We start from the raw sequence: 26674 nt of genomic DNA on the forward strand, positions 1-26674 counted from the left end.
GATGCCAATGACAAGAAGTCATGAGAGGCCCTGTTAGTTTAATTTAGTCTTGGGCATCACAGCATCAGGCTACTGGCAAGGCTTTTCTGATACATCTTGATTGGATGGTACAGGAATATGGCTTGTGCCTTCATATTGTTCCCTTCGATTCATAGCTTTCTGTGGCAAGGATACCACCACTGATATGGAGGGAAGCTAACTATGTTTAAGAACAAGTTGCAGTGATGAAGTCTTACTATAAACTGGGGGCTTGAGGCAAATGCGAGGGACTGCGAAATGAGCAGCAGGAGAGGGATTTTCTGGGATATTATGCTGCAACAGAAGACTGAACTTAATCCTATGGCAAGCTGCAAAGACACAAAAAGTGTTACCGAATTCCTGTTTTCCCTATTTATCTGGATTACAGGAAGAAAGGAAAAAACTGATGCTGTGGAGACAGAGGGATGGTTATTTTCTTTCAGGTCCTGTATTATCTTCTTGTATTGTCAGCTGGATGGAAATACAGGAAGCCATGAAAGAAATGTTAGAAAAAGATTTGTGGGTGGGACTTTCCCCTTCATTGGCTGGTAAGTCTGCTTGCCACTTTATGTGAGCAAAACCAGGGATAATATTTGTTCATCTGTTTTATTCACTGGAGTTTAGCTGTAATTATCTACACTTTACACCATATTAGTAAATCTACTCCAGAATATTATATTATACTATAATAATTAAGCCTTAGTAATAAGAGAACTTGCTCAACAGCCTTATTATTAAATCTTTGCTCAGATGTGGGGGGACACTGCCAATTTTGGTGTGGATTATAATGAGTGTGGATTAGTGAGGTTCTGCTTTAATAATAATACTGAGTAGTCGACTAGGAATTTTAATCTTTAAAGTGCTTCTCAAGCATTAAATAATTAATCCCCATAACACTCCCATGAGATAGGTGGGTAAATATTACTATCCCTGTTATGCAGATGGGGGAAGCCTGGGTTAGAGTATTCAGATAGACTGGCCAAAGCCACTGGGAGGGTAATTGCTATAGAATGTTTAGGACTATGGAAAGGACACAGTATTTTTGCATTTAAAAAGTAAGGAAAAGGTATTGATTTTCTGGAAGCTCAAAAACATTACTCCAAAACTGAAAATGTCTTCCCAAGTGTCCCTCTTTTTTTCAAAACTGTGTTTTCTATTTCTATATCAAGAGATACCTACGTAAAAGTTCTACATATCTTTTAAAATAGAAATTTGCTATAAGATACAAATAACTATAGGCACCAACATATACATACACATCCACTGTTATTTAATAGAAGCATGTTCTGTTTTTCTGCCAGCTGCTACATATCTATTAAATACTAAAGACATGTTTGTTAAGCAGGTTTTAATATTCAATTTTGCCCTTGAATAGTTTTTACCCATAGCAATAAAACATTGTAGAACCTTTGGGAGCCCGTATTCAAATTGCCTGATGGTTGTAGACCAATTTTATTAACCAGTATATTGGTTCATTTAGTTATGGTGTTGTTTTTTTTTTAACACACCACAGGTTCCTGAAATTAAGTTGGTATTGCTAGAAATAAGAAGGTGGTATTGGAAATGCAGCAGGAATATGAATGAATGTTTGCAGTTCCACCAAGGTGGTCACAGACAGAAAGGGCACTTTTCCAAAATGACTATCGATTTTTACACTGACATCAGATGAATGATATACAGGGTAGTTCAAGTTTCGAATAACACCCAATCTCAGCTCTAGAGATTTATAAAATGAGCATTAAAAATAGGATGAATGGGATTATCTGATCAGTACTCTGAAAAGGCAGGAGTATCTTCAAAGCACAGGCCAAGATGCTTTAGCCATTTATTAAACAAACATAAAAGCTTCAGACATTCTAATGGAGTAAAAGAAACAGAAAAATGCATCAGACTGCAGACTGGAGATTTCTGAAGGATATAACTATATTCAAACAATAAAACCACAGTATAAAATCCTAATTTTTAATCTATTTTTTTTCCTATATAAATGCAGCGGTCACTGGTAAGGGCTACCAAACCCATGGTGCAAGGAAGCACAGGCAAGTATCACTTGATCTGCATGTACCTTCCAAACTACCTGCATCTCTCCTGTGCAATACCTAAGTTCAAGTAAGCCTGCTGATCATCTTCCAGAAGTGATTATTTATACAAAATGGAACAATTCCTTTGGGTGAAACATGGACTCATAATGGACTGCACTACGATGTTATGGTAGGGTCTCTCCTAAGGCATACTAGACTGGTCAATATATCTGTTCTGCATCAGGAAATTTGACTCCTTGCTCAGTGATCTAATGAATTGACCACATTTTTGGTTGGGATAAACCCCATCAAGACAGGATCTTTAGGAAAATCCTTCCCCTCCAAACTCTTTCATTAAAAACACAGGAAATGGAAACATTTTATAACAAACATATTTTCATTTGACATGACATTGTTTTTTTATCAATCAAGTATTTCAGTTTTGATGTTGAGCAGAACTAAAGTGCTTTTGACTTCCTGGGTACATTTTACTGAGAAAAAATTTCTGTTGTAACACTTTCTGCCAAATAAATAATGAGAACCATTCACAGCTGTGTGACTGTGCAAAATAACTTTAGCTATATTTATAGAGGATTTACATTTCTACTTATTTTAGGAAAAAGACTTATTTCCTGTGTACGTTGTGCTACAGGAGGACAAATAAAGATGATGCCCAGAAAGTTGTGGTTATAAACACATAGAACTTGTGCTGGAACTGCAGTTCATTGAGTTGACAACTGGGACTTGCAAAATGGCCCTAATGTCAGCCTGGTTATCCAACCTCACAATCTCTCTGAGCTACATTTAGTGAAGAACAAAGCAGAGGTAAGGTGAGAATACAAGGAATGGTGCAATTCACACTTCTACCCTTTGTGGCTGTGAGGTCTTTGATGGTGACATACACACTTGAACTACATGGGTACATTTCCAAACAGCCTTATATGTACCCAGCTCTGCAGCAGTAAAGTATAGGCAGGTGTCTGTGTTCAAAAAATTCTTATTTATAGACACAGATTAAGCTCTAACTGGAAACACATGCAAGCAATTGACCACATTATCTGGATTTGCACGCACAAGACTGAAAACTTAAAGCACAACTTCCTGCCTGGGTTCTGGGGCAGGAATTCTATGGGCATCACACTGGGGGAGCTGCTTGAAGCTCAAAGGCTGGAAGAACATCTTTGGGTAAAACTCCTTTTCTATTTTCAATCTGTCTAGTTCAACATGTAAGACTGTCCTTATAATTGTAGCAAATATACTACATTGTGCAAGTCAGCAGCACACAGAGCTGAATCCATCTGAACACCTGTGTTTTCTGTGATGACAGCAATCAATAAGAAAATAGAAAAAATAGATTTTCCTTTTCCTTTACTTTCCAGGTATCATATCTGGGCCATGACTCTGTATTACAAATTAGATATATCTGAACAATCCGTGCAGTTGGATCTGATTCTGTGAAGAAAATGGCTTGAAATCAAGAGCAAAGTGCTTTGTGTGAATTCAGCATAACCATGGCGTTTAATAAATGAGTGTTGCCTTACAGCATGTTCCAAAAAGTCTTCACTTTCACATTAGCTATTTCTTCAAGAGGCTGCATATAAATATTGTTTGAGATCAGCATCTAATTTCCACTTCCATATTACTAATACTTTTTCAAGCCAAGTGCCATAAAGACGGGGAAAATTATGGTTTGATTCTCAAAAGGTTAAGATTTTCTACCTGAAAAGTCATATTAAGAGGATAAATTTTTGTCATGAGAAAAAGTGTATATATAGCAGACCTATGGCTGTGTTCCTTACACTAGCAGCAGTGTAACATGAAGAACTCATTATTTAGGATATTAAAAGACACTTGTAGAATTCATAGCTGCTTTGATGTCCAAGATAATCAGTTATGAAAGAAAAGCTGAATACTGCAGAAACTATTAAGTGAGCTAACATGTCAGAAAAAGTTGGAAAATACTCAATTAACAGTTGTGAGAAACAAAAGCGTATTAGAAAGATAATATACATGCAGAGTTTACAAACCGTGTCTTTAGGGTGGCCCAATAAGTAGAAATATGGGGACCCATGCTTGTCACTTTTCATGCACATGGAGAGACTGGAAGGTACCATTCCTAAAGGAAGGGGAGGAACAGCCTAGGACCAATCATTAGAATTAACAGAACCAGTGACATAAAGACATTTTACTATTGTTAGAGCAGAGAATTCTTAGTAAGTTTAGAACTGAGTAAAAAGCTTATATGTAACAGGAAAGAAGTATTTCTGTAAAGCTAAGACAAATAAGCATGCTGTAAGTCTAAATATTAGTGGATTACTGAAACTACTGTACATACATATTTCAGGACATAGATTCACCTGGACTATAGATATAGAGTACATCTTGAGGTGCTTCCTGAAGGAGTCATAACAAATCAAAAGCAAAGGGTTTAATGTATTTAAGAACTGTGCCAATTTATTTGTATGAAAAATCCTTGTATTGGTATCAACTCTGACATTTTTTGGTTTTGTTGATGGGGTAGCACTGAAACAGGAGATAACAGTTTCTTCAAGGCCCTTCAGAAATGACTTACTGCTAAGTAACTTGTACCTTTTATCTGTTAACCAGCAATTTGTGTATGCTGAAACTTTACTTCTCACATACAAAACTCTTCCTGCCTTAAATAGACAAAACTGAATCTAAACTCTAGTTCTGTAAAATCACCTGAGTCTCATGAACCCATGGGATGAGTTGTGTACATAATTTAGCATTGTGTGAAGCAACAGAGACTCCAAAAATACACAATTCAACCCCAGGACCTGTCTTCTAACAAAGCCAAACAAAGCAGGGGGAGAGAGGAAAAGGGACCATTGTTGTGTAAATCCATAAAGCACCAACCATCACCACGACACAGATTCCTTGTTCACCAAACCTCAAGGATTCCAGTTCTCATGACTCTGTGCGTTTTAAGCATCACATCATGAGCTAGCACACTCAGGGCCAGATCCATACTTCAACACAGGACAATGGAAAAGTTTTCCAAAATCTCAATGTGAATGGTCTGGAGTGTCTAAAATCCTGCTTCCTGCAGGAGCTCTTAAGCAACTTAAAACAGAGTGGAACTTGAGTAGAAACCTGATATCAAACCTGATAAGATGATTTTGTAGTCCCAAAAGTAGGAAGATGTTCCTCACAGGTGAAATTCAGTGTTTTCTGCTCCCTCCACAGTGCCAGACAGAAAGCATCCGGGGCAGGGAGGAGGGATGGAGTCCATCTACAAGTGCTAACTGTGCCTCAGCCTTCACCTTTTTACCCTGTTTGCAGTCATTTGATTATAGACTCGTTGCTTTCAGATACTTCTAGGTACTTATATATTTTCATGTAGCAGTGAGTAATGAAAATTCCAGTCAGGAAAGGCCAGGAGCAGTAAGCCAGAAGAAGCAAGCTGCCAGGACTGCTGGGATGGAGAATGAAACATCCCAGGCTTTCCTAGGTACCTTCCTCCAAAGGTATTTAGAGAAAACAGTAATTGTTCTGAGAGAAAACTGTAGTTCTCTGGGGCTGATTAGAGGTAACCTGCCTCTTGCAAAACTCACTGCTGGGTAGACAGACTGATTTGTCAGTTTTACTTCCTTTTTAATATTACTATTTTGGGATTTTGTGAACAGTTTTCTCTCATTTTGCTTTTAGGGATGGCACTTCATCCCAGTGTTTGGCTATACAAACACATGTTCTTCTCATGTTAGCTATGGCTAAAGCCTGAAATAAAAGAGCATCTGTATTTAGGCTCTCACAGTGTGGACAGATTTTTGCAAGTGCTGCACACCCAGTAGCTCCTGTTGAAAGTCAGTAACGTCTTAGGTAGGTGCATACCCAGGGAATTAGGCAGCCATTGGAAGGAAAGTCTTGGTCTGTCATTTCATTCAAATATTTTTTAATGCCTGTCTGAGAAGTGCTCACTGCTACAGGGATGACTGTGAGTTTTGTGTCCTGTGACATGTATGAAACCTCACACTCTCTCCAGCCAGACTTCTCAGGCATTATGTGTGTTTCAGGATCAGGATTCCCAGTACTCCTAGTCTTCCTTGCACAGTAATGTGATTTCTTACTATGACTTGGTTCTCTGGAGAACACAGCTGGCAGACTATTTGCTATGAAACATGATGCTGATGTTCTCTGGGTTTGGATGAGCTGCAATAATTCACCTTCAGTGGAAGCACAGTTCCTCTGGCTATCCCTACCCTCAGCAAACACGTTCTGAGATGCTGGGTGATAAAACAGCTGTTTTCTAACCTTCTTTTGTTGCACCCTGCGGTGAAGTCAGTGATTGTTTTGGAGCATTAATCATACGTGTGCTCCTTCCCTTACATTCTGATGATACCATACATGCTACAAGGGGATTTCTACCTCTGAAGTGCTCTGGGATCTCTGGCATTTGTTTTCAAGCAAAATCAGCAGTTGTAGTGAAGGTAAATTATGCATTTGCAGCACACTATTTCTTACCCTAGTTTGGAATAGTGCTTCAGCTCAGCCAGAACTTTCCAAGATGTACTTGTAGGGACAGATTTCCAGGCATTATAAGCTGACATAACTCATTCAGGAGACTTACACCCTCCCGGGAGCTTGTTCTTTGTTTCTTCCCTGTGTGCTTTCTTCTTTTCAATACACGTGCTTTTCTTTCACAGATCACTTTCTTACCGTTGATGATTTTCCCTTAACAATGCATTTACTGATGTCAATCACATCATCATTCAAACACTGATATTTCTTGCACTTAAATATATACCAGCATATTTTGTACTAACAGAAACATTGCACTGAAATTTAAAAGCATTGACTGTATTGTACAGGGAAAATCAAGAAGCTGGAGACTGAAAGATGATAATGTGATGTTTTGGGCTAGTTGGTTTAGGTAGCTCTAGGCAAGCTTTCCTCTTTTTAATGCTGTGCATCTAAATGCTGCTGCTGTTGGAAAGATCTTTAAGCAGCATTACTACAACTGACTTGGGAAGTCCCTGACCATTTTGCTTGTCAGACACTGAGAGAGAATATCCAGGAGAGGACCCTGCTACACTCACACTGTTATTACATTTCTCTCTAGGCTTCTGCTACACACCACCATTGCAGTCCTGTTACTAGCTCAGTCCTCCAGCCTTGCATTTTTATGCTCAACTAAGTATTATTTCCCACTGATGGTCTCCAGAGCTGGACCCTAATGAGAATAAGAAATATTTCTGACATGTTCTTGCTAAAAAAAAAAAAAAAAGCTGATTTTTTCAGTAAAAAGAGCTCCAATTAGTTGTATTACATCTCAACTGTGAAATTCTGATGGAAAGAAGAGAGAGCTACTAAATACTGACTAGTCCATGTGCTGTTCTCAGAACCATTTTATCCTCAAACTTCCTTAACATTTTATGTCACAATCTTCTCTGCATTTGGTTTTCCATTATCGGGAAAGGGTGTTCTTTCTGGGGGTCTCTGACAGATGTTCTTTGCAGCATAATGACTCACCCTTGAGATATGACCTTCTTGAGATGTGGCCCCTCCAGTTTTAATCATTTCTGCTGGTTAATTTCTGTTTTTAACTTAAAATTAAAGCAGGCTGCTGTTGGATTTTAGGAGCACCTTGTTCTTAGAGTATTTCTCATAGCTTTGGGAAATGACCAAGGGAGGACTTCAATGTCTGAAGTAACTCCTGCACACTTTTTCAGTGCAGTAGGACAAAGAACTTTCAAGCAGAGCTAGTTAGTTCTCCCATTTGGAGCTGTAAGCTAGGGATGCAGCTAGGAAGATGGTCTGATTAAATGGCACTTCTTTGGAGTAACTTCTATTTTTCAGTATTCTGCATTTTTACTCAACTAATGCCAAGTATTCCAAATGCCTTTCCAAATGGTGAGCTTGGCTTTAAACAATCCTGCGAAGTCACCTTGTCTCTTTCTGTTAGCACTAAAAACTGTGTCTGGATTTCTATATGTACTTTCTACTTGTGATCTTCTATGGTAGGGAAGGTTTGTGCACATTTACACCTTTTGGAAGATTTGTTTTCCCAAAGTAATGCTATTTATACTGAAATTTTTTTACATCTATATAAATTTTCTTATGATTCTGGAATAATATACAGATTTACAAGATTATATAAACAATGGAAATCAATTTCGGATTTGTTTAAGTGCCCTTCAGAACTGAGATCTTAAAGATTTGGAATGGGTCTGAACTGCAATTGATTCTTTGCTCATAGCAGCCTCATGGACCTATTAAATTGTTTTCTGAGGAACTGGAGAACTGCGGGTAAATGGTTCTGCTACTTGAGAAGGATTACTAATCACTTTATCAGTCCTGGATGCTTGTTTGTTCTTTCATTAAAAATGATCCACCTCTCCCCACAAAAAAGTTTTGGAGATGATCTGAAATTTTCTTGGAGGACTCTCTGAAAGGATTATACACTAGATATTCAATGTTTTAGTACCGTTTTATCAGAACCCCTGAAAACCACCTTGGCTTTGTTGCTACTCGCCAAAAGTATAATTCATTAACTTTATCACCAGATGAGTAGGTTATGGCCCACCCTTTCTGGCCTTATTCAGAAGCTCTTGAAAACTGGAAAAAATACCTACACTGTCCTAAGCATTGGCTTAGTCACAGAATTACCTCCAGCTTAGAGAAGAAAACGGTTCAATTACCATATGTTACTGACAGCCAGGAAAGCACTGACTTTCAGTGGAGCTGACTTAATGAAGAGAAATAATGAATTTATGTTGGCAACAAAGACTGACCTGAACCTACAGTTAAGCCTAAGTATTACTTTGAATTTTCAAATGTTACTGTAATTTCTGATTCTAATGGCAAAGGATGCTGGAACTTCAAAAGTAACATTAGAAAAGCTTAATAGAGTTTTGGACCTCCTAGCATAAAGAAGTCAAGGACTATTCATTAAAAAAATAACCCTTTTCCTGAGAGATATAAGGCCCAGAGGTGTACATCATAGAACTTATGTAAATATATGACACTGTCACATCTGATTTCAGAGTAAGCACTGATTTCAGTTTTAAAAAAGAACTTTTTGTCTTTGAAATTACCTTTGGATAATTTATTTTTACTTTCTGTCATTGCAGTTGTGAAATAAGGTTTCTATATTATCTAAATGATGTACACTTTTTTAAATACTCAAAGAAGTCCCCAAAGTCCCTCTGAAGCAAAATATGAAAAGAACAGATCCTGTTTTCTCACCACAATGAGCAAAGTCCCCTTTTTAATTCAGAATTGGCTTCTACTTGATCATCTGTGTATATTGTCAGAGATTATATAGTGGGTAAAGTTGTCAAAGAAAGCAGTACATTCTTGTTAATATTTTGTGTCTCAACTTGAGCCCCTCGATTTCATGGCAACAAGATCACCTGCTGTGATTCAAAATGCACAGAGAAGTACCAATAAAGGAAGAAAAGGAGAGTTTATGGACAAATCAGCAACTCCCAGCACACTCAGAGATGTCCCCTAAAAGGTTCAGAGTGCTTCCTCCAATGCACATCTTACAAGCCATTGCCTGTGTCAGGAGGGCAGCAGGCGACAGTGATGTGCACACAGATATGGTCTTGGCTAAGGAAACATTTAAACGTGTGAGTAAGTCCACTTCTACTTGGGTAAACACTTAAGCCCATACTTAATATGCCCCAGGAAATTACACTATATAAATATCTTCAATTGCTACTTAACTCAAAAGCAATGTAATTAATTTATATAGGTTCATGCACATAGAAAAATGTAAAGATAAAAACCCACCATATTCTGGGACCTGGCCTGTTCCACGTTTCAACAACAGTCGCACTCTCCTGCCACCAGACTTGATTAGCTCTATTGCTCTGGCATGTGTCATGTCCCTTGTGCTTTCTCCATTGATTTCAATTATTTGATCTCCTACCTGTCAGGTAAGAAGAATATTGAGTCAGACAGAATTGCAGTAAAATGAGCATTTCAGAAAGAGACATATTCAATGGATCACAGGTTACTTGAATGACAGACAGACACATCAAGGTAAATTTGTTCCTGTCTGTCTGAGGGATATTACTGGCAGATCAAATAACCTCCAAAGTGGATTCTGAATATGGTAAATCAAATGCTGCTTGTCTTCTGCTGAAATCAGTGTAATGCCTTTGTAACTTGCCTCACATCTTTTACATGTAAGAGGTTTTTGTTGAATTGCTTGATATGTTGGAATCACTGGAACATTATCTTTGCTACACCTTAACTTGCAGTGTTGTGTGAACCTGAGAAGAACTTTAACTTGGTGAAAAAAGAGAGGTTCAAAGCACAAATACAAACTTTCATCACTTGAATATCCAAATCTTGGAAGTAAAGTTTCACACCAAATCAAGAGTTGTTATGAAGCACACTATTAAACAAAGAAAGGTTAGTGCTATGGCACGGGACATGTAGGTTTGCTGGAGTTCAAAGAGCATGCTTTGAACTATTTAAACCTCAGAAGTATTTTGCTGGGAGTAAGCACAGCCTGTGGTTGAGCTGTCTAGTTAGAGCAGCCAACTCCAGGGCTCTGATTACGGATTTCTGCCACTCATCTCCTGGCCAGCTTTCCAGTCAGAGTTAGCTTTATTATTTTTCTGCCTCTATTTCTACAGCAGTAAAATGTTGCACTGATGTCTGTGCCTCTCGTGCACCGCAATTTCCCTCCCAACTTTTCCTCCAACCTGCATGTTTTGGTTTTGGCTGCCTTTTGACACTAGAAGCCTTCTCCCTGTGCAGGGGAGCAGTTGCTTTCTGCTGTGCCTGGTGAGCACAGCAGTCAACACATGTAGGGAGCAGCAGCTGTACTGCCTGTTCAGTGTTGTGATACCACAGCTGCCCACTCACTTTGAGAAAGTTAAACAAGGAACGTGGTGAGGTGATATGAGAGCCTCGTGTTAGCAGCACCACAGCCTTTGGAGGTCATGTTTTGCAGAAGCCTCCCAGCTCCATTGGAGGGGTGACCTCGGTGAAGCCCAGAAGGAAGATGATCTCCTGGTGCTGGATAGAGGTGTGGGTCCAGGTAATGGGCAGCCAAGAGAGGGTGCATGAGGGTCTCAGTTGAGTGGGTTTAGCAAACTCCTTTATCAGTAGCAGAGGAACAGATCTGTTCAGCAGGATCATACCTGCCTCAGTGTGCACCTACAGTGTTCTCACAGTGTGTTCCCACTACACTAAAACAATAATGCCTAGTGTACATCCTAGAGAACATCCTAGAGACAGTTCTAAGGAGATTATACAGACTTCAAGATGATGGGCACTTCCTTTTCCTCTTACAAGACTGTCTTAACAAAACTAGCTCTTAGTTGGCCTTGGATACTGAAATGTTTTCTGTTTTATATGTTTGCTTTGCTACTATGGTACTTCCATCAGCTAAAAGTGTAATCCTTCAGACGTCTTCCTTCCTGAGTTTGAAATATAGCATTTACCAAATAAATGTGCACAATATGAAATGTCAACAAGACTCCTGGCATCAAAGATAACTGAAAGGGATGTCAAGAAGTTATCTAGTCCGTACTATTGTTCAGAGGCAGAAAGAATGCTACTTAAAGCAGTGTTTCTCAATAGGAATTCATACTTTGTCAATAGAAGCTGCAATTTGATTTAGGAACTCTCCCAGGATCCTGCAAGCAATCTGTGCTGGTACCTTGCTTAACCAAAAAGCCATTGATCCAAATAAAACATCATAGCCTTGCTATTACTTTGTAAACACTGCAGAATGAACAGTGGAGGAAAAAAATCAGGATATTTTTGCGCAGAAATGCCTTATTTCTGCAGTGCAAATTTCTTCCTTAGTGGATTGTCTCTGATAGGAAAAATGCATTTGGTTGTACCACACAGTGCACAACTTGAAATATTACTGACAACCTCCAGGCCACAGTGATGTGCAGCAAAGGTGCTCCCTGGATCATGCCAAGATCTCCCCCAGGTCTGGTCATGCAGGTCTCTGCATCATCCTGACTTTTGGATTATTTGGTGGAATGTAGCCGGTGCACAAATTCAGAGCAAAAATAGAAAATCTGTGTTATTACTTTCGTTAACACAGACAGAAGATGGATTGTGGCATCCCCATGAGGATACTAGTCAGGCCAAAGACAGACAAAATACAACTAGTCTGGGAAAACCTGTATCTAAATGTCATGAAACAATTAAACTCAGTAGAAATCCTGTAAACTCACAGGCTTAAAGACAGTTCTTTTTGGTGTCACATTGCCTGAATAGACCATATTTTGCAGAAGGTATTTAACATATTCTTGTTAGCATGTTTTGAGATAAGTGCCGGATTAGAGCAAATGAAAGACATGTTTTTAACACTCCTTGATAAATAGCTTTTAAAATGAGTACTGGAAGCTGTCTAGAGAACGTACAGTCCTTCAAATAAAATTCTCTGCACTCAAGAGCAGAAAGACAGAAAGATTTTAATACAGTTTAATATGTAAAAAAGTTAAGTTAGTGTTATGTTTTTTCCTTGCTGTTTGCCTTTCTTTTGTTTTCATTGGTCACTGTGCAGCAACTCTCTTGTATTAATGCAACCTTTTCTGTATTTTTTGAATTAGAATATTTTTTTCTCTGTAGACAGCATGTAGCTGATTTGATATTTCATTTTATTATAAAATATTGTAGTTGTTTTGGTATTTCCTTTTATTATAAAATATTATGTGCAAATAACTTGGAAAGTTAGAAAAGTCCAGCATCTTGGTTATTTGACTGAAGGAGGGGAGAGAAACAAGTTTGGAAATATTAGGTGCTCTGAAATTTACATCAGAAAGCGTGAGACCAGAGGTATAATGAATAGCTGTAAGAGCAGTGGGCTAATAGTGTTCCATGATATTGTGTCTGGTGGCTGACAGATGTACAGCTGAATTATACTGCCTTTGCAGCACAAGCCCAGCTCTGACTAGATAAGGAAATCAACAAGGAAGAGAAAAGTTGCCAACACTCTTACCCCAAGAAAAGCTTCAATTAGACTTTTCACTCTCATCTGGGAAATTCATACAAAAGAGAAAATCTTGACTGAGGAGTGATTTCCCATGTGTCAGTAAGGTACAAATTCCTATTCTTGTTTTTTTTTTCTCCTTCAGTCTCTTATGGCTGATATGGGAGGAAACCACGCTGTACGCTTTTTCTCTGTCCAAGCATTCAAATGTTCTTGCTCTCTCATCTTTTCTATTTGTTGGGCTATTTGTTGGGATTTGTTGGGCTATTTCTGTCTTTTTTAAATCCTGTGATTGTTTAAGAGGGGTTTAGATACACCCACACACTGAAGATACACTAAGATGAGGCCAGAGATAATGGCAAGCATAAAATCGGGTCCAAAAACAATAGTGCCTGTTATATGGGATCCTCATTGCTCTTTTTAGGATTAAAAGTTGATCCCTGCAGTTTATACCACACATGGAATTTCTCTATAGTTCTTTTCCAGATCCTTCCAAGTCTCCAAACTGGAGATATTACAAAGGTGGGGGATAGGCAGAACAGATAAAAATGATAACATTCTTCCCAAGAGGGAGAAACACTTATTAATAAGTTTCCCAAAATGAGTCCTTTGCGTTTTTGTAACATGAGATTTGCAACTCACGGTCAGTTTGGATTCTGAGATTATCCCCAGCAGTATGGTCTAGGCAGTTATCCCCTATTTTACATTGATTTCTCCGCCCTAAACTGAGCACAGTGCACCTCAGTGAATTTTATCAGATTAACTGCTTTAGTATGAAATTTTCATTTCGAAATCTAAGTCAGTTCCACAAAGTCCTTTTAAACTCTTTATAAATAGTGAACATCTTGGCATCAGCAAATTCTATTTTATTATTTATCAATGGGTGTCCAATTATTAATGATATATTCAACTGAGTTGTTTTCATCCTAAACCCTCAGAACCACACTTGTAATTTCACACTCATAATTACTATTCAGGAGCAAACCATTCAAAACAGCCTTTGAGAGGGATTATTTTCAGTAATCACTTTGCAGGCATTCCATCTAGAACCTTTTTCCTCATCCTTTTTCTGTGAATTTCATAGAAGGTGGTGCTGAAAAGTGAAAAGAAGATTGTGCATTCTCCTTCCCCTTTCTTCATAAAGAAATAAGAATGAAAATCAGAAAATCAGAAAGGGAAATTAGACAGGTGTGACAAGATTTGCTTTCCAGGATTCAAATGTTGATGGACTTTCTCAATTTTTTTGAAAATTTGTCACAGATTATTTCTGAGAATGAAAGTTAAAGGAACTTTATTATTTGACTTTAAAAATAGGGAACATGTTTCACTTTCTCTAGTCTACTTCTAACTTTCTTGAATCCCCATGAATTCTTGGACATAATTACTAATAGTCTGTAAATTGTTTTCCCTTAGTCATTGAGCATACACAAACATCAGCAAGTTCTAAAAACTTGAATCTAAGTGTGCTTTAAACAGTTTTCTCCTTATTCCAATTTATACCAATTTCTCTTTGTTTATGCTTCCTCTGAACATCTCAATGAAGACTGATAAAAAGAAAGCAATCAGTATTTTAGCCATTTGCATGTTCTCAGCAAGAAATGGACCTCTTTTTTTCCAGTTCTTCATGTTTCTTTAAAGATATTTATGTTATGTTCTCTTGTCACCTTTTATACTTTCTTTGCAGACTGTTTGGATATAATTTTGACACATTTAATCTTCACTCTTCATCTAGTGGTACATCAGCCACCTAACAGGTGTTGCAGCATCAAGCTTTGAAAGTCTAAATCTTTTATTGGGTATGACCCTGTGGCATTATCTCCTTTTGTGGAAAGTGACACATTTGAATATCAGACCATTATGTTTAGTAGGCATTTCAGCAGGCTGCCTTCTGTGGACATATAAAGCTTTTCAGATGAAACATCAGAATATTTTAAAAGATAAACTTCAACATAGCAACATTATTGCTTTGCATGGCATTTAGGTCTTTGATCAGATTACACTTTTTGATTTTATTTTTGTTAAGAAATGAATAGAAAAAACAATTCCCCAAATCTGGAGAGTTATGATAACACCTTCAGCTTTGATGCCATTTGTGTACAGTTTTTGCATAACAGCCTGCAAGGACATATGCATCCTAATCACCAAGACTTAAACCCTCAAACAGCAGGGAAAGCATTTGAGAGCACAGGGCTTGAGTTGCAGCATTTTAATCTCACAAAGCCACAGCCTGCCTTCAGCTCTTTGGAATACAATTTAATTTGAAGGTGTCATAGCACAGGATCCGTGCGTGGAGCTGAAATGAGCCCTTGGCAAGGCTGGCAGCTGTTTGGTGGTCGGTGATGCAAAACAGAAGGATGGACCCCTTCCCGCTCCCAACAGGCAGCCCTGCATTCGTGGACACTCTCCAGACTGGCATCAGCTCTGATTTGTAACCTTCCTGGCAGTATTCAGCAAAGACTACAACACAGGAGTGATCAGCCTCCACATCCTCCAGATGTTCTCGCCAGCTTAAAGTTGAAGGACGTTGGCAAGACAGGTTGGGAAGCTTGCATGGCTGCTGCCTGAGCTGTATTTATTCTGAAGAAACATGCTCTTTGCAGCTATGAAACTGGAAATTTTACACACATTGATTTTGCATTGTGTTTCTTTCTTCCTAAAGAACGTGACCCTTGCGGAATTTCAATGCTGTTTTGGCCTACCCAAACCCACTGGTTCTCCTCCTGGCCCAATGCCCTTTTGTAAAGAGAATTCTCCTCTATTGCATTCTTACAGTGTGCAAGCACAAAGTAAACACAGAATGCTTCCCCCCCTTAATGCTTTGAAATTTGAATATTAATGATTTAAATGTAATTATGAAAGTAGTTTGTGTTTATGGGAAATATTTCTTAAAAAAAATCTGTTTCAGTTCAAGTTAATTTAGACACTCTATCCATGTGTAAGAACAACTGAGCTATAAAATTGGGCAGCATGTTTTCTGGCAATAATGAGAAGATAATATTCCTAAGGAATGTTTAAGTGACATCGCTATTGATAGGTTAATTAGTAAGAAAATTGCAAAGCTTCTCCAAATCATTAGAATAAAGTGCCTCTAATACATGTGAGTTTTTATGCAGGGCCTTTGTTCTGGCTATATTTTATAGTAATTATTACTGGTCTTGTTAAAAAAAGCAACCATACATACAAAGAGAGTTTCGGAAGCAGGGTAAACCAGAAAGAAACACATATAGTTTTAATGTAGTAAAGAGGTTTCTCCCTGCTTTTAAACTAAGAAGATAGCCTTGTGTATGTTTGCCTCCATCAGTGCATGAGGAACAGTCTCTAAGCAGGTGTATAGTTCCCAGTTGCATGAAATTAAATTAATCGTGTATGCACATTTTCATTCTATGTTAAATCTAATGATAAAAGCAGCCTCAAATGATTTGTATGGAGGGCATTTCTAGCTTAACGTATTTTATAATTACATTTAATTCTTTTTATATGGACATTCTATTTTTATAACATAAACATTTTTTACATATTATTTGTTGCTGTTGTTATTGTTAATGACTCCAAAAGGCTGAAAAATTGTCTGTACTTGGAGACTAAATAGCAACTCCAGAATACCTATTTTGGTGAATTTCCAAGTACTGTCAAGCTCTAATATTGTTGCCTGGAGTTAGGCATGGGCTGGACGTCTGCTGTGCAAATTTCCTCACAGCAGAGAATCTGTACTATCTGGAAATCTCAGGTGTAGTATGTAGCCTGAGCAAAGCTATGGGGTATTGTTAATCTTGGACTCCCTCCAGTGCATTTTAAGTATGTGAGCTTGGATGTCTCAGTAGGAGACATGGCATTTCTCTTTGGAGGAATTACAATAATGTTTCCCATGCCACTTTTGAACCAACCATCCATGAAGGTTTAGAGTGACAAACTCTTTTTTTTCTGTGGCCAACCAGCTATTTAAGCAGCTGTGGCTTCTTACCCCTGGAAATGTTGAGCCCTTTGTTCCTGCTATTGCCTCCTGCCCAAAAGACAGGGAAAAGAGGGGCCACAGGACATGGTGCAGAGCAAGAAATGGCCTTTGCACTGCTCCTCGGCAGGTGCTCTAGCTTTTTTCTTTTCACTTTTTTACCTTTTCCTGAGAGAGGGAGAAATGTTAGAAATGCTATTTGAGAAAGAGAGACTGGAAAGTGGAAAGTGTGCACAACTGAGTGTCTGCAGAGAATAGTGAGTGCAGGAGAAAGAAATGGAGTTTGTTGTGGTGGGTGGCTAATGAGACAGCAAAGTGGACTTCTGGTGTAACAGAAGACTTGATGCCCTCCACAATATTGCTGCAAAATAATCCATGTATATGTGACTTAAAGGTGTGAAAGATAAAAGGAAAATCCCCACTGGATTTCATTGATATACTAATAATTTTTTAAAATAGAGCTGGGATTCCTCAGTGTAACATAATGTAATATTAATAACATGCAGGTCACCACTACAATCATGGATGAGAACCAGGAGAGATTGTGAAAAAGGAAAAAGAAAATTTTCTAGTGTTTTCTTGATGGTCTCAGGCAGTTCCCATCAGGGAAAAGCAAAGCAAAATCAAGACTTGAAAAGCTGATTTTATAGATCCTACGTAGAAGCCCGGGCACGGAGATTGCTTCATCCAAAGTTGCATCCAAGCAGCAAAACAGAAAAGAGAAGTTAACTCTGTTAACTCTGAGAAGTTAACTCTGTTAACTCTGAGAAGTTAAAGGTAAAACCACAAAGAGATTTTGAGGAGGAAAAATGATGAAATGTTAGACCTTAGAAGGTATTTTCAAGCATACCAGAGGCATGGGGCCTGTCACATCTCAAAATATAGTTTGAGCACAAGGTAGAAAAGACTGCAGAAAACAGATTAATTTTTTGCATCAATGTTCACTACAGAGGAGGGCAGCAAAACTCCTGCAGAGTATCTGCTCACCACGGGGGTGAATGAGGAACTGACTCCAATGGCAGATAACAGACTGATGAAATGGATAATAAGAGACCTCCAGAAGCAGATGACTTTTATCCTCAATTGTAAAGGAATTTGGATATGAAGCTGCTGAACTTAAGGCTATAGAATATAATCTACTGCTTAAATCAGTGAATTTCTGAATTGCAGAGGAATGGGAAGTGGCAAGTGTGACACCAGTCTTTAAGGACGGTCTTGGAATGTAACCAAGTGAGTCTCATGTTCAATTGAGCAGATGGAAGGAAGCAATAAGGATGGTGAGGGTTAGCTGGCACATGGATAATGATGATATAGTGGGGAAGGGTCAGCGTAGTGGCTATTGTAGAGGGAAGCCATTCTTCACAGATTTATTGCAGGTCACTGGAGCTCTCAATGACTATAGAGATAAATGTGATCTGGTTAGTATACTGACATTTTCAGAAAGCTTTTAATAGTAAAGCTTTCAGTAAAGGCTTTGCTGTGGGATGAAAAAGAATAGGGTCTTCTAGGTAGGAGATTAAATTCTAGGAAAAAAATGCTTTAAATAAGTGGTCAATTTTCACAATCAAAAGATTTTACCACAGTGATTATTCTGTTCAGCATATTTGTAAGTGGTGTGGTGAAGAGGTTCAAGATTGGGGTGATAAGATTTGCAGGCAACACATTACCATGCAGGATTGTAAAATTTAAACTTAAAAGCTCTAAAAAGATAGCATGATCCTGTGTGCTAAAGCAGCATGTGAAATTCAGCGGTGCCAAGTGCTAAGCACTAAGTACAGTACATGTGGAAAATCACATACACAATCTCTCTAAGCCAGCCATTACCCCTGAAGAGACAGATTCCACAGTCCTTGTGATTACCTTGCTGAAAATGTCAGCACAGTCAAAAAAGCAAACAGAATATTAACTGTTAGGGGGAGAATGGAGAATAAAGAAGAAGTCATCATTGTGTCATTTAGGAGCACCAATATCTTGAAAACTGCAGATTGTTCCAGTGCTTCCAGCTCCAAATGAATGTGATAGATTGAGAACTGGTTTGGAGGAGGCCAATGGGGTTGGTCAGGCATAAAGAACAGCTCTCTTGTGAGGCAAGATGAAACAGACTGATAAGCTTCAGTGGGAAAAGGGTGGATATGATATAGGTCAATAGAATAAAGAATGATATGGAGAATGATGAAGTAAGACTATTACGTTGTAATGACAAACCAAAAAAAAGGAGGGTTTTTTCCCAAACCCTTGGAATCCATTGACATAGTAGATCAGGAATGTCAAAAGCATGAGTAAATTGAAACAAATCATTCAAAAATAGTCCTAGACAATAACTGTGAGTTCTAGCACAGAAATTCTATAAACTGCTGATTGCCAGGGTCTTGTATGTTATACACAGTGAAGAATCATTTCACACTTGTCCTTCATTCCTTTCCCAAGCATCCTCTACTTATCCTTGTTGGAGTGAGGATACTGGGCTGGTGGGCCATAGGAATGAGCCTCATATCTGTACCCTTTTACCTTCAGAGGTGACCTCTCCCACCTTCCACTTGTTGTGGGTTGGGGAAAACACAGAAGAGAACCTGCCTCTGTCATTCCCGTTGCTAGACAAAGCATTTCAGTTATCAGAACAGCATCACGTGGTGTGTTCATTTTTTTCTAATACTCTTGATTCTTAATTTTTTTAAGTTAGGGTTAATTAACTTTTTAGACCTGAAGGCCTTTATAAATATTCCATAAATCCCGGATTTAAATACTATGCTTGCCTGCCAACTAAGTAGTTTAGTCTTTAAAGTTAATACTAAACTATTTTTATCAAGATTATTAGCTTCTTCTTTTTCATAGCTGGCTTGAAGGATTTTGCTACTAGGTATAGAGTCACAAGGATGCTTTGAATTTATCAAACTGAATACATTTTTGCAAGAATGATGTTAATTATGTGTGTGAGAGGAATACTCCTTCTCCTTACCTTTCTGCAAACAAATTCTAAAAGATGCACATAGTTTTTTGAATAATTGCTGAATAATAGTTCACCTACAGTTAATCCACTCTTGATTTATTAAACTTTTATACTGTCAAAATATATTCAGGATCCCCGAGGACCTCATTTTGCATTTCTTTGTTGTGCAGACAGTAGAATGTTGATCAGCTTTATGTCTGCATGTCAATATATTCTTCCTCGAGTTCTGCCAATTACATGAACCCAGCATTAGGCTCCTCTTGCCACAGGATGGCATCCAGCTCATATGCTTGAGTATCCCAGTTGAATTCTCTGAGTTCAGATCAATCACACCTAGCCTCACTACAAGTGAGATTGGACAGTGATGTATGTAGTAGGGAATTGGAGTGTGACTGAGATTACCCCAAAGGGACATGAGAATCTGTGGGAAAGCATAGTTAACATCTTCCTGTACTGCTCCGATGGATCACAAATCACAGAATAAGTGGATGGGACTAAGAATATCTTTGTTTTTTTGTTTCATTGTAATGACAGTGTTGACATTCACTGGATGCTTACTATGAAGGTAAGATTTATATTACTGCATGAAGTAAGCCAGGTATGCTGCAGGTTTTAAGAATAAGAGCTACTTATGTAGAAAAGAGTGGCTACTTAACTGGCATGAATCACTCTGTAGGTATTTGTCTTCCAAATGTGTACACAAGACCTTAGTCAAATCAAGGCTGGTGGAGCATTGTACGCTCCTGGAGTGCTCCCGTAGTATACTTCAGTCCCTTATGTGTGGGCATATCCAAGTATTAGTGATTTTTCACTGGAGTTTCTGTCAGCTTTCTCAAGTCCTCACTCACATCAAGTATTCAGCAGCTGAATCTCTACTGTGCCCAGCACACCACCTGGAGAAGACCTTTCTAGCTCATAGGACCTCCCACTGCTCCTTCCACCTTATTTTTTCCGTTACTAGAGTAAACTTGCAGGAGGCTTTCCAACAGAAATAACCACTTTTCTCCAATATTCTGAACATAAGACTTTTAGGACCTGGAGAATCTGGAGACTCACTCAGCAGCATATGTCAGTCTTATGCTTTCTTTCCAATTCAAAATAGGATTCCAAAGTTTGCTATAGCAAAAATTAAGGATTAAACCGGTAAATCCTTAGTTCACTTTTGCACACTGTGACTGTCCTAAATGTTTGTAAAAAGGTGATAACTGATCAAGCTATTCTTGCATTCTTTCCATTTCCTTGCTGCAGCTTTCTTGATTGGATATAGAAATGTCTGTATCTGTCACCCACTCTCTCTACTGTGTGACAACTGTTTCTCTCCTATTTTTAATGCTTTTTGCTCTAATCACCATCAAGCTGAGCTGAGCTACTTCTTGATAACTGTACTTACTGACACCTTAGGTGTTTTCCACTTCAGACTGTAGGAAAAAATCTACATCCCAAACAGATGCTCTGTTCTTCATTAACAAGAAATCTATGAGAGGCTCTACGCCAGTGAGGAGCCAGTGCAAATTGTGGGGTCTGCATGGCAACGTGCTGTTAAAGATTTGTGTTTACTGTAGAGTAAGAAACCATTCCTTCTTCCTTTTGAGTTTTTATTTGATGGCCACTGACAGGAAACAATCAGTCCTGTTGATGATCAGTGCTTTTTCATATTTACCCATTTCCTTTAGCAATAGGGCAAAAAACGAAGACTCTATTTTGGAGGGATCGAGTTAAAACATCAATAATGTGTGGAGAGAAGGTACATGGAGTGTGAAACTACATGAACTGAATGTGGTTTCTGGTACAAAATTGGGCCATGCAATGGGAATCTCACAAAACAGTATGTGGCATCCCAGCCATTTCTGCTTGGATTTTGTCTTCTCTGAGATGCAAGAAAACATCTGCTAAAAAATACATTTAAAAAACAATAGGGATACTTTACACATGTTACATGGATTTCAAAGAAGTGTCTATGGAAGCTGCATCATGTCCAAGCCTCGGACACAGAATGATTCCTTAATTGGTGGAAACAGAAGACAGATCTTTTAAAAACCTAGAAATCAAGGACTGCTAAAAACAGATACAGTGATAAAATGAATAGATGAATACCGAACTAAATGTGTGCAACAACAAGTAATAAAGAAAGCTGAAATGGAAAAAAACCCCATGACGAAAACAAAAGAGAGAGAATTCTGTCTTGTGTTGTATAAAAGACATTACAAACACTGTAGGGACATAATTAACTCATCTCTGACTATATGTCCACTGAACCCAGAAGAAACTCAAGTGATTTCTGGTTGCCCGTCTTAAGATGTTTGGGAGTGTCATGCTCCAGGGAGATAGGTTTATATTACCTTGTTAAACTCCACTGTTATACAGCATTTACAGAGCCTGGATGCCCACATACTACCTACTCCTTTGAGAAACCTGAAGAGTCTTAATGCTAATTAATTTATTCTGGGACACATAGTTAGCAACAGCTAGCTGTTACATGGCACCCTACTGCTTAGAAACCTGATCTCTAGGCTTTTCAAAGGGGACTTAAAATTACATCTCCTACGGCATGAGAGGCCTTTAATATCAGATTATGAGTTTCATAAGTGCTCTGTCCCTCTCATTGCAAACATGATTTAGGACACATACAAAGAGGAAAATGTCAGTTTTTGAATGTTGTTGAATGCTCATACATGGATTTTGACAGCAGTTTCAAATACAATACTTATGTCCTCCATTATTTGAAACTTAAGTTCTGTTTCACTATAAATAAGAGACAGACTCCCTCTTGTCTGCCTGCATTTTTTGAGCCTTGGCTCTTGAATACTGAATTCTCCCTTTTTGCTAGGAATAATTCTTGGTGTAGGTGGGTGAAGGTTTCTGAATAACCACAAATAAGGTAGGTGTGAATTCTATTATTAAGGGAAATTACGAAATACGCAAATTATGCTAGTTTGCAGAATGCCATGAACCTGTCCACAGCACAGGTTGGTTACTGTTGTGAGCATTACTGTGCTGTTTATTTGGCAACCTGGAACAGACCGAGCAAGGCTACACAGATTCCTATGTAACAACACAGAAGCTCATACTTGACACTGCAGGAGCTTCTTGTTTCTTGTGCCTGTTTTTATCTCCAATTGTGTACAACTGAAACAAAAAGAGGGACCCAGGCCACAGCAAAAGCAACAAATGGGAAAAAGGATTGAAAAGTCAAAGCAGGACTGCAAAGCCTGATAGACATAAAATTCTGCTGTGCTTGTTATTCAGACGACTGTTCCGCAGACATACAAGAAAAATCTACAACAGAAAAATAATGTTGCATAAGGAGATATGAAGAAACTGGAGATAGGGCTAACTGGTGCATGTGGACTGAGAAAAATGAGCTGACAAGACAATGAAACCAGAAATGTCAGAGATGAGATGTATGACTTTTGTGGAAGATGTGTAAAAAAGGATGTAACTCACAAAGTGACAAAATGACACAGATGCACACTGTGTACAAAAAAGCCCTTATTCTTCAAGAATTTTGCGTTACTCTGTACCTTTGCAACTCTCAGCCACAGGCTTTTTGTTTGACACTGGTTTCAATAAACATGCTGGCTGCAGGAGATATCATTCAAGGCAATAAGAGATCTGTTGATTAAATCTCACATGTCTAGCAAACTCTACAACCACGCTTAAGAATTCTCCTGAGAGCAGTCAGTAGTTCCCCATCTCTAAGACAGGAAGGGATAGAGATCTGCAAGCAGAGGTCTGCCAATCATTGTCCTCAACATGAGGCAAAAATAAAATAAAAGTTATCATGAGCCTTATCTAAATTGACCTGTAAAACTGTTGCCAGTAGTGTCTAAATCTTCAGAGGCTGTGGGGATTGCGCTCCACGTTGCCTGTGTTACACCCCTTGTCTCTGGTGACCGATTCAACTCAGTATGACTGTCACTGAGAGTGTGTGTGGCATATTCTTGTCCTACTCTGGGACTAGGCCTTGCAACTTCATTTTTTAATATTGCCATCATCAGCTATTTCCAATTTTTCCCCCTGATGTTAGGTTTGCTTGAGAAACGGAATCCTGACATGCTCAGACCTCTGTCAGTTCAAGATACCAAAGACACTAGTAATTCTCCAAATGTTTTTTGTGGTTCTTTTAACACATCCTTGTCTTATGGAGCACAGACATAGGTAGGCTTTTCGGAATTCACCACTGTAGCTTCCTTTCTGCTCAGTTGTCAGAATTAAGAGGGATCTGTATTTACTTCCAGTGCAGTGGTGAGGTTCTCCCTTAGAGTGGTCTTCTGTGAGCAATCTCCATATGTCTTATTCACGAACTGCAGTAAAATCTTGCCAAAGCTAATTGTGGTCTATGACCTGACATATGATTTTATACGAAACTACATAGTTATGGCTGTGGTTCTCCAACACTGGTTGATAATAGTTTACCAACCACACAGGCAGAGGACATATGTGAAGAAACATTTTTTCCTGTAGATTTCTGGGTCCTTTGATGGGCATTTCCTTTCCATGTCTAGTGATAGATGAATCCAAGTTCAACTAGGATGCATGATTGGACATTCTGCAGAGTCTGTGGGCCCAAATAAAGTCTCAGTGCACGTGAAGGTGCCATGACTACGAACAGTGTAAAAAGCCTGTGAAAGTTTTAAAACTGTTTTTAAGAGAATAATTTGTTGAACTTTAAGACTCAATGCAGTGTCCATGTAGGCTGACAAAAGGGATCCTTGTAGAAGAGCAATATGCTGGTAAGACTGATGAACTCTGTATGACATCAACTCACCACTCTTCTACCTTTCCAGTTCCCAGAAGAATTCCACAGAAAATCAAAGTAGAAAGCTCCATCTGTCATGAAGGGCAATTAAAGACTATTTTAGATCTTGTAATCCTAAAACGGAATGGTCCTTGGTGGTTTTATTTCCAATAAAAACACAAAGTGCCTGGTATGCCAACCCCAATGGGAAGGGAGACCAGAACTTATGATGGAAATGGTGATGCAATAACAAACTTCATGAAACCTTTTTTCCCCTTTCATCAGTTTTTACAAATCCAGACAGTTTTGGCAAGGTCAGTGGAAGACCATCACTTCCAGGGCTTATTCTATGAATCTGTTCTCTAATATGCTCACAAGCCTCACGGGAGTTCATAAAAGCCTGAAGATCAAACTGAAATCCTCAGAAGGATGCCCCAATTTTGATGTCACTTTCTTCATGTTGTTTCATCATTGCCTTTTTGTTCAATTTCTTTTTGCTCCTATTATTGGTATATTGTACTTATTTCATACTTACCTTACTCAGTAATGTATCTACTCTATTTTCTCTTACAAGAGATAGTTCCATTCTGGTTCTTTATTTACATCTGTTTTCCTATAATCATAGCTTTTACTTCTTTAAATTTATACTCTGCATCTGTAATGTTCAACACATTTACATGTGTTTAGACCTTTTGAATCTGTGCTGACAGACTTTCAGATTTTTTAATGTGTACAAGTGAAATATAGCTGATTTACAGCTATACACTGTACATCCCATCACGGTAGCTTTGCAATGTCCACTAACAGAGTAAACATGCAGATTTTGACTTGCCTATCTGGAGCTGTCTTCAGTTAGAGGTCATATTGCTTCAATTATACCATTCTATAAACCCACTAGAATAGATACAGCTCTATTACTTTAAGGTAATTTATATTATTTTATTTATTTCTGTAAAATAGGGAGCTTTTTATCAATGTGAATGTGTCTTTATCAGGACTTTTGCTGGCTATAACTATATTGAAAACAAAATGTTATTTGTGAAATATGTTTACTTATTACATATACATGCTTTACATGTTCATTATATGAATTTTTGTTTCAACAACCTAACTGGTTTTGCTTTTTTTTCCTTTGCTCCGTGAGTGGGAGTAGCAGTGGAGTTCTGTGCATTATTTTTCTATAAGCATGATCTGCACCTTGTGTTATCTGCTTCAATGTTTTTTCTGTAAGGTTTCATATAAATTAAAGAAGGCTGTTCAAGGAGGAGGAAACAGGAAACAAAGCAATAATGGAAACAAGTAGGTCATCAGAACTATTAGCTGGAAAGTGGTCCTGATAAGATCCTACCACAAAAGCATGGTTTGCTATCCCCAGTGCTGAAAGCCTAGGATCAGAGAATCTGATCTTTAACGATGTTGGTATATAAAGCAAGAAGCACTGAACTGATTTTTCCATGTTTTGCTACGGAGATGAGCCTGTGAAATAGGGAGACACAAAGATGCAGCAAGCAGGCTGGTGGTCCCAGCCAAGAAGTGGGAATGAACCTTCATTTTTAACAGGTGATGTGAACTTAGGAAAGGAAATACGAGTTCAGAACTCTGCTTCCTTTGCTCATCTTCCTGTGTACTTTATTGCTTTCAGCAATTATGAATTTTTAGGTTTTTTCTATTTTTGTTTTGGAGAAGCTGTTTTTTGAGCTTCTGGTGTCCATCAGTTACAGGTCACTGAAGATAAAAGTCTTGCAAGTTCCAAACCCATTTGTCAGGTTAAAATGTCTGTTAAACAGGAGAATAAAAGATAAGACTTAGTGACAAGGCTGCAGGGTAAAATTGGTTCCAAAGAATGATGCTTTTAAAGGAGAGAAAAAAACCCAGTTACAACTATCTGGCCAGAATAACACTTGACTATGTATTGTGGCCACAACAATGAAAAAACTTTGAAGTAAGTTATTTTAGAAAGTATATTAACAGTTTTCATTAAAACACACAGGAATTTTCCTACAGTAATTGAAAAAAACCCCAACCCTATTTGTGTTATACACTTTTTATATTTTGGCTATTCACAGCATGG

At 38.3% G+C, this 26674-nt stretch overlaps 1 protein-coding gene across 14 annotated transcripts in view; it reads right to left on the reverse strand.

Annotated features, from left to right (window-relative positions):
* MAGI2 (membrane associated guanylate kinase, WW and PDZ domain containing 2) overlaps positions 1 to 26674 on the reverse strand; it is a 735331-nt gene that overhangs the window by 13100 nt on the left and 695557 nt on the right. For 11 of the 14 annotated variants that reach the window (XM_027679447.1, XM_027679440.1, XM_027679438.1 and 8 more), the window contains one exon: positions 9795 to 9933. In XM_027679447.1, the coding sequence (XP_027535248.1) occupies positions 9795 to 9933 (139 nt within the window). Of the gene's footprint in view, positions 1 to 4066; positions 4178 to 9794; positions 9934 to 26674 lie in introns of all 14 variants that reach the window. The other 3 variants (XM_027679448.1, XM_027679450.1, XM_027679449.1) reach the window with 2 other exon arrangements.

Source organism: Neopelma chrysocephalum, unplaced genomic scaffold (assembly GCF_003984885.1).
Source record: "Neopelma chrysocephalum unplaced genomic scaffold, ASM398488v2 Primary Assembly neopelma1_45, whole genome shotgun sequence".
NCBI classification, from domain to species: domain Eukaryota; kingdom Metazoa; phylum Chordata; class Aves; order Passeriformes; family Pipridae; genus Neopelma; species Neopelma chrysocephalum.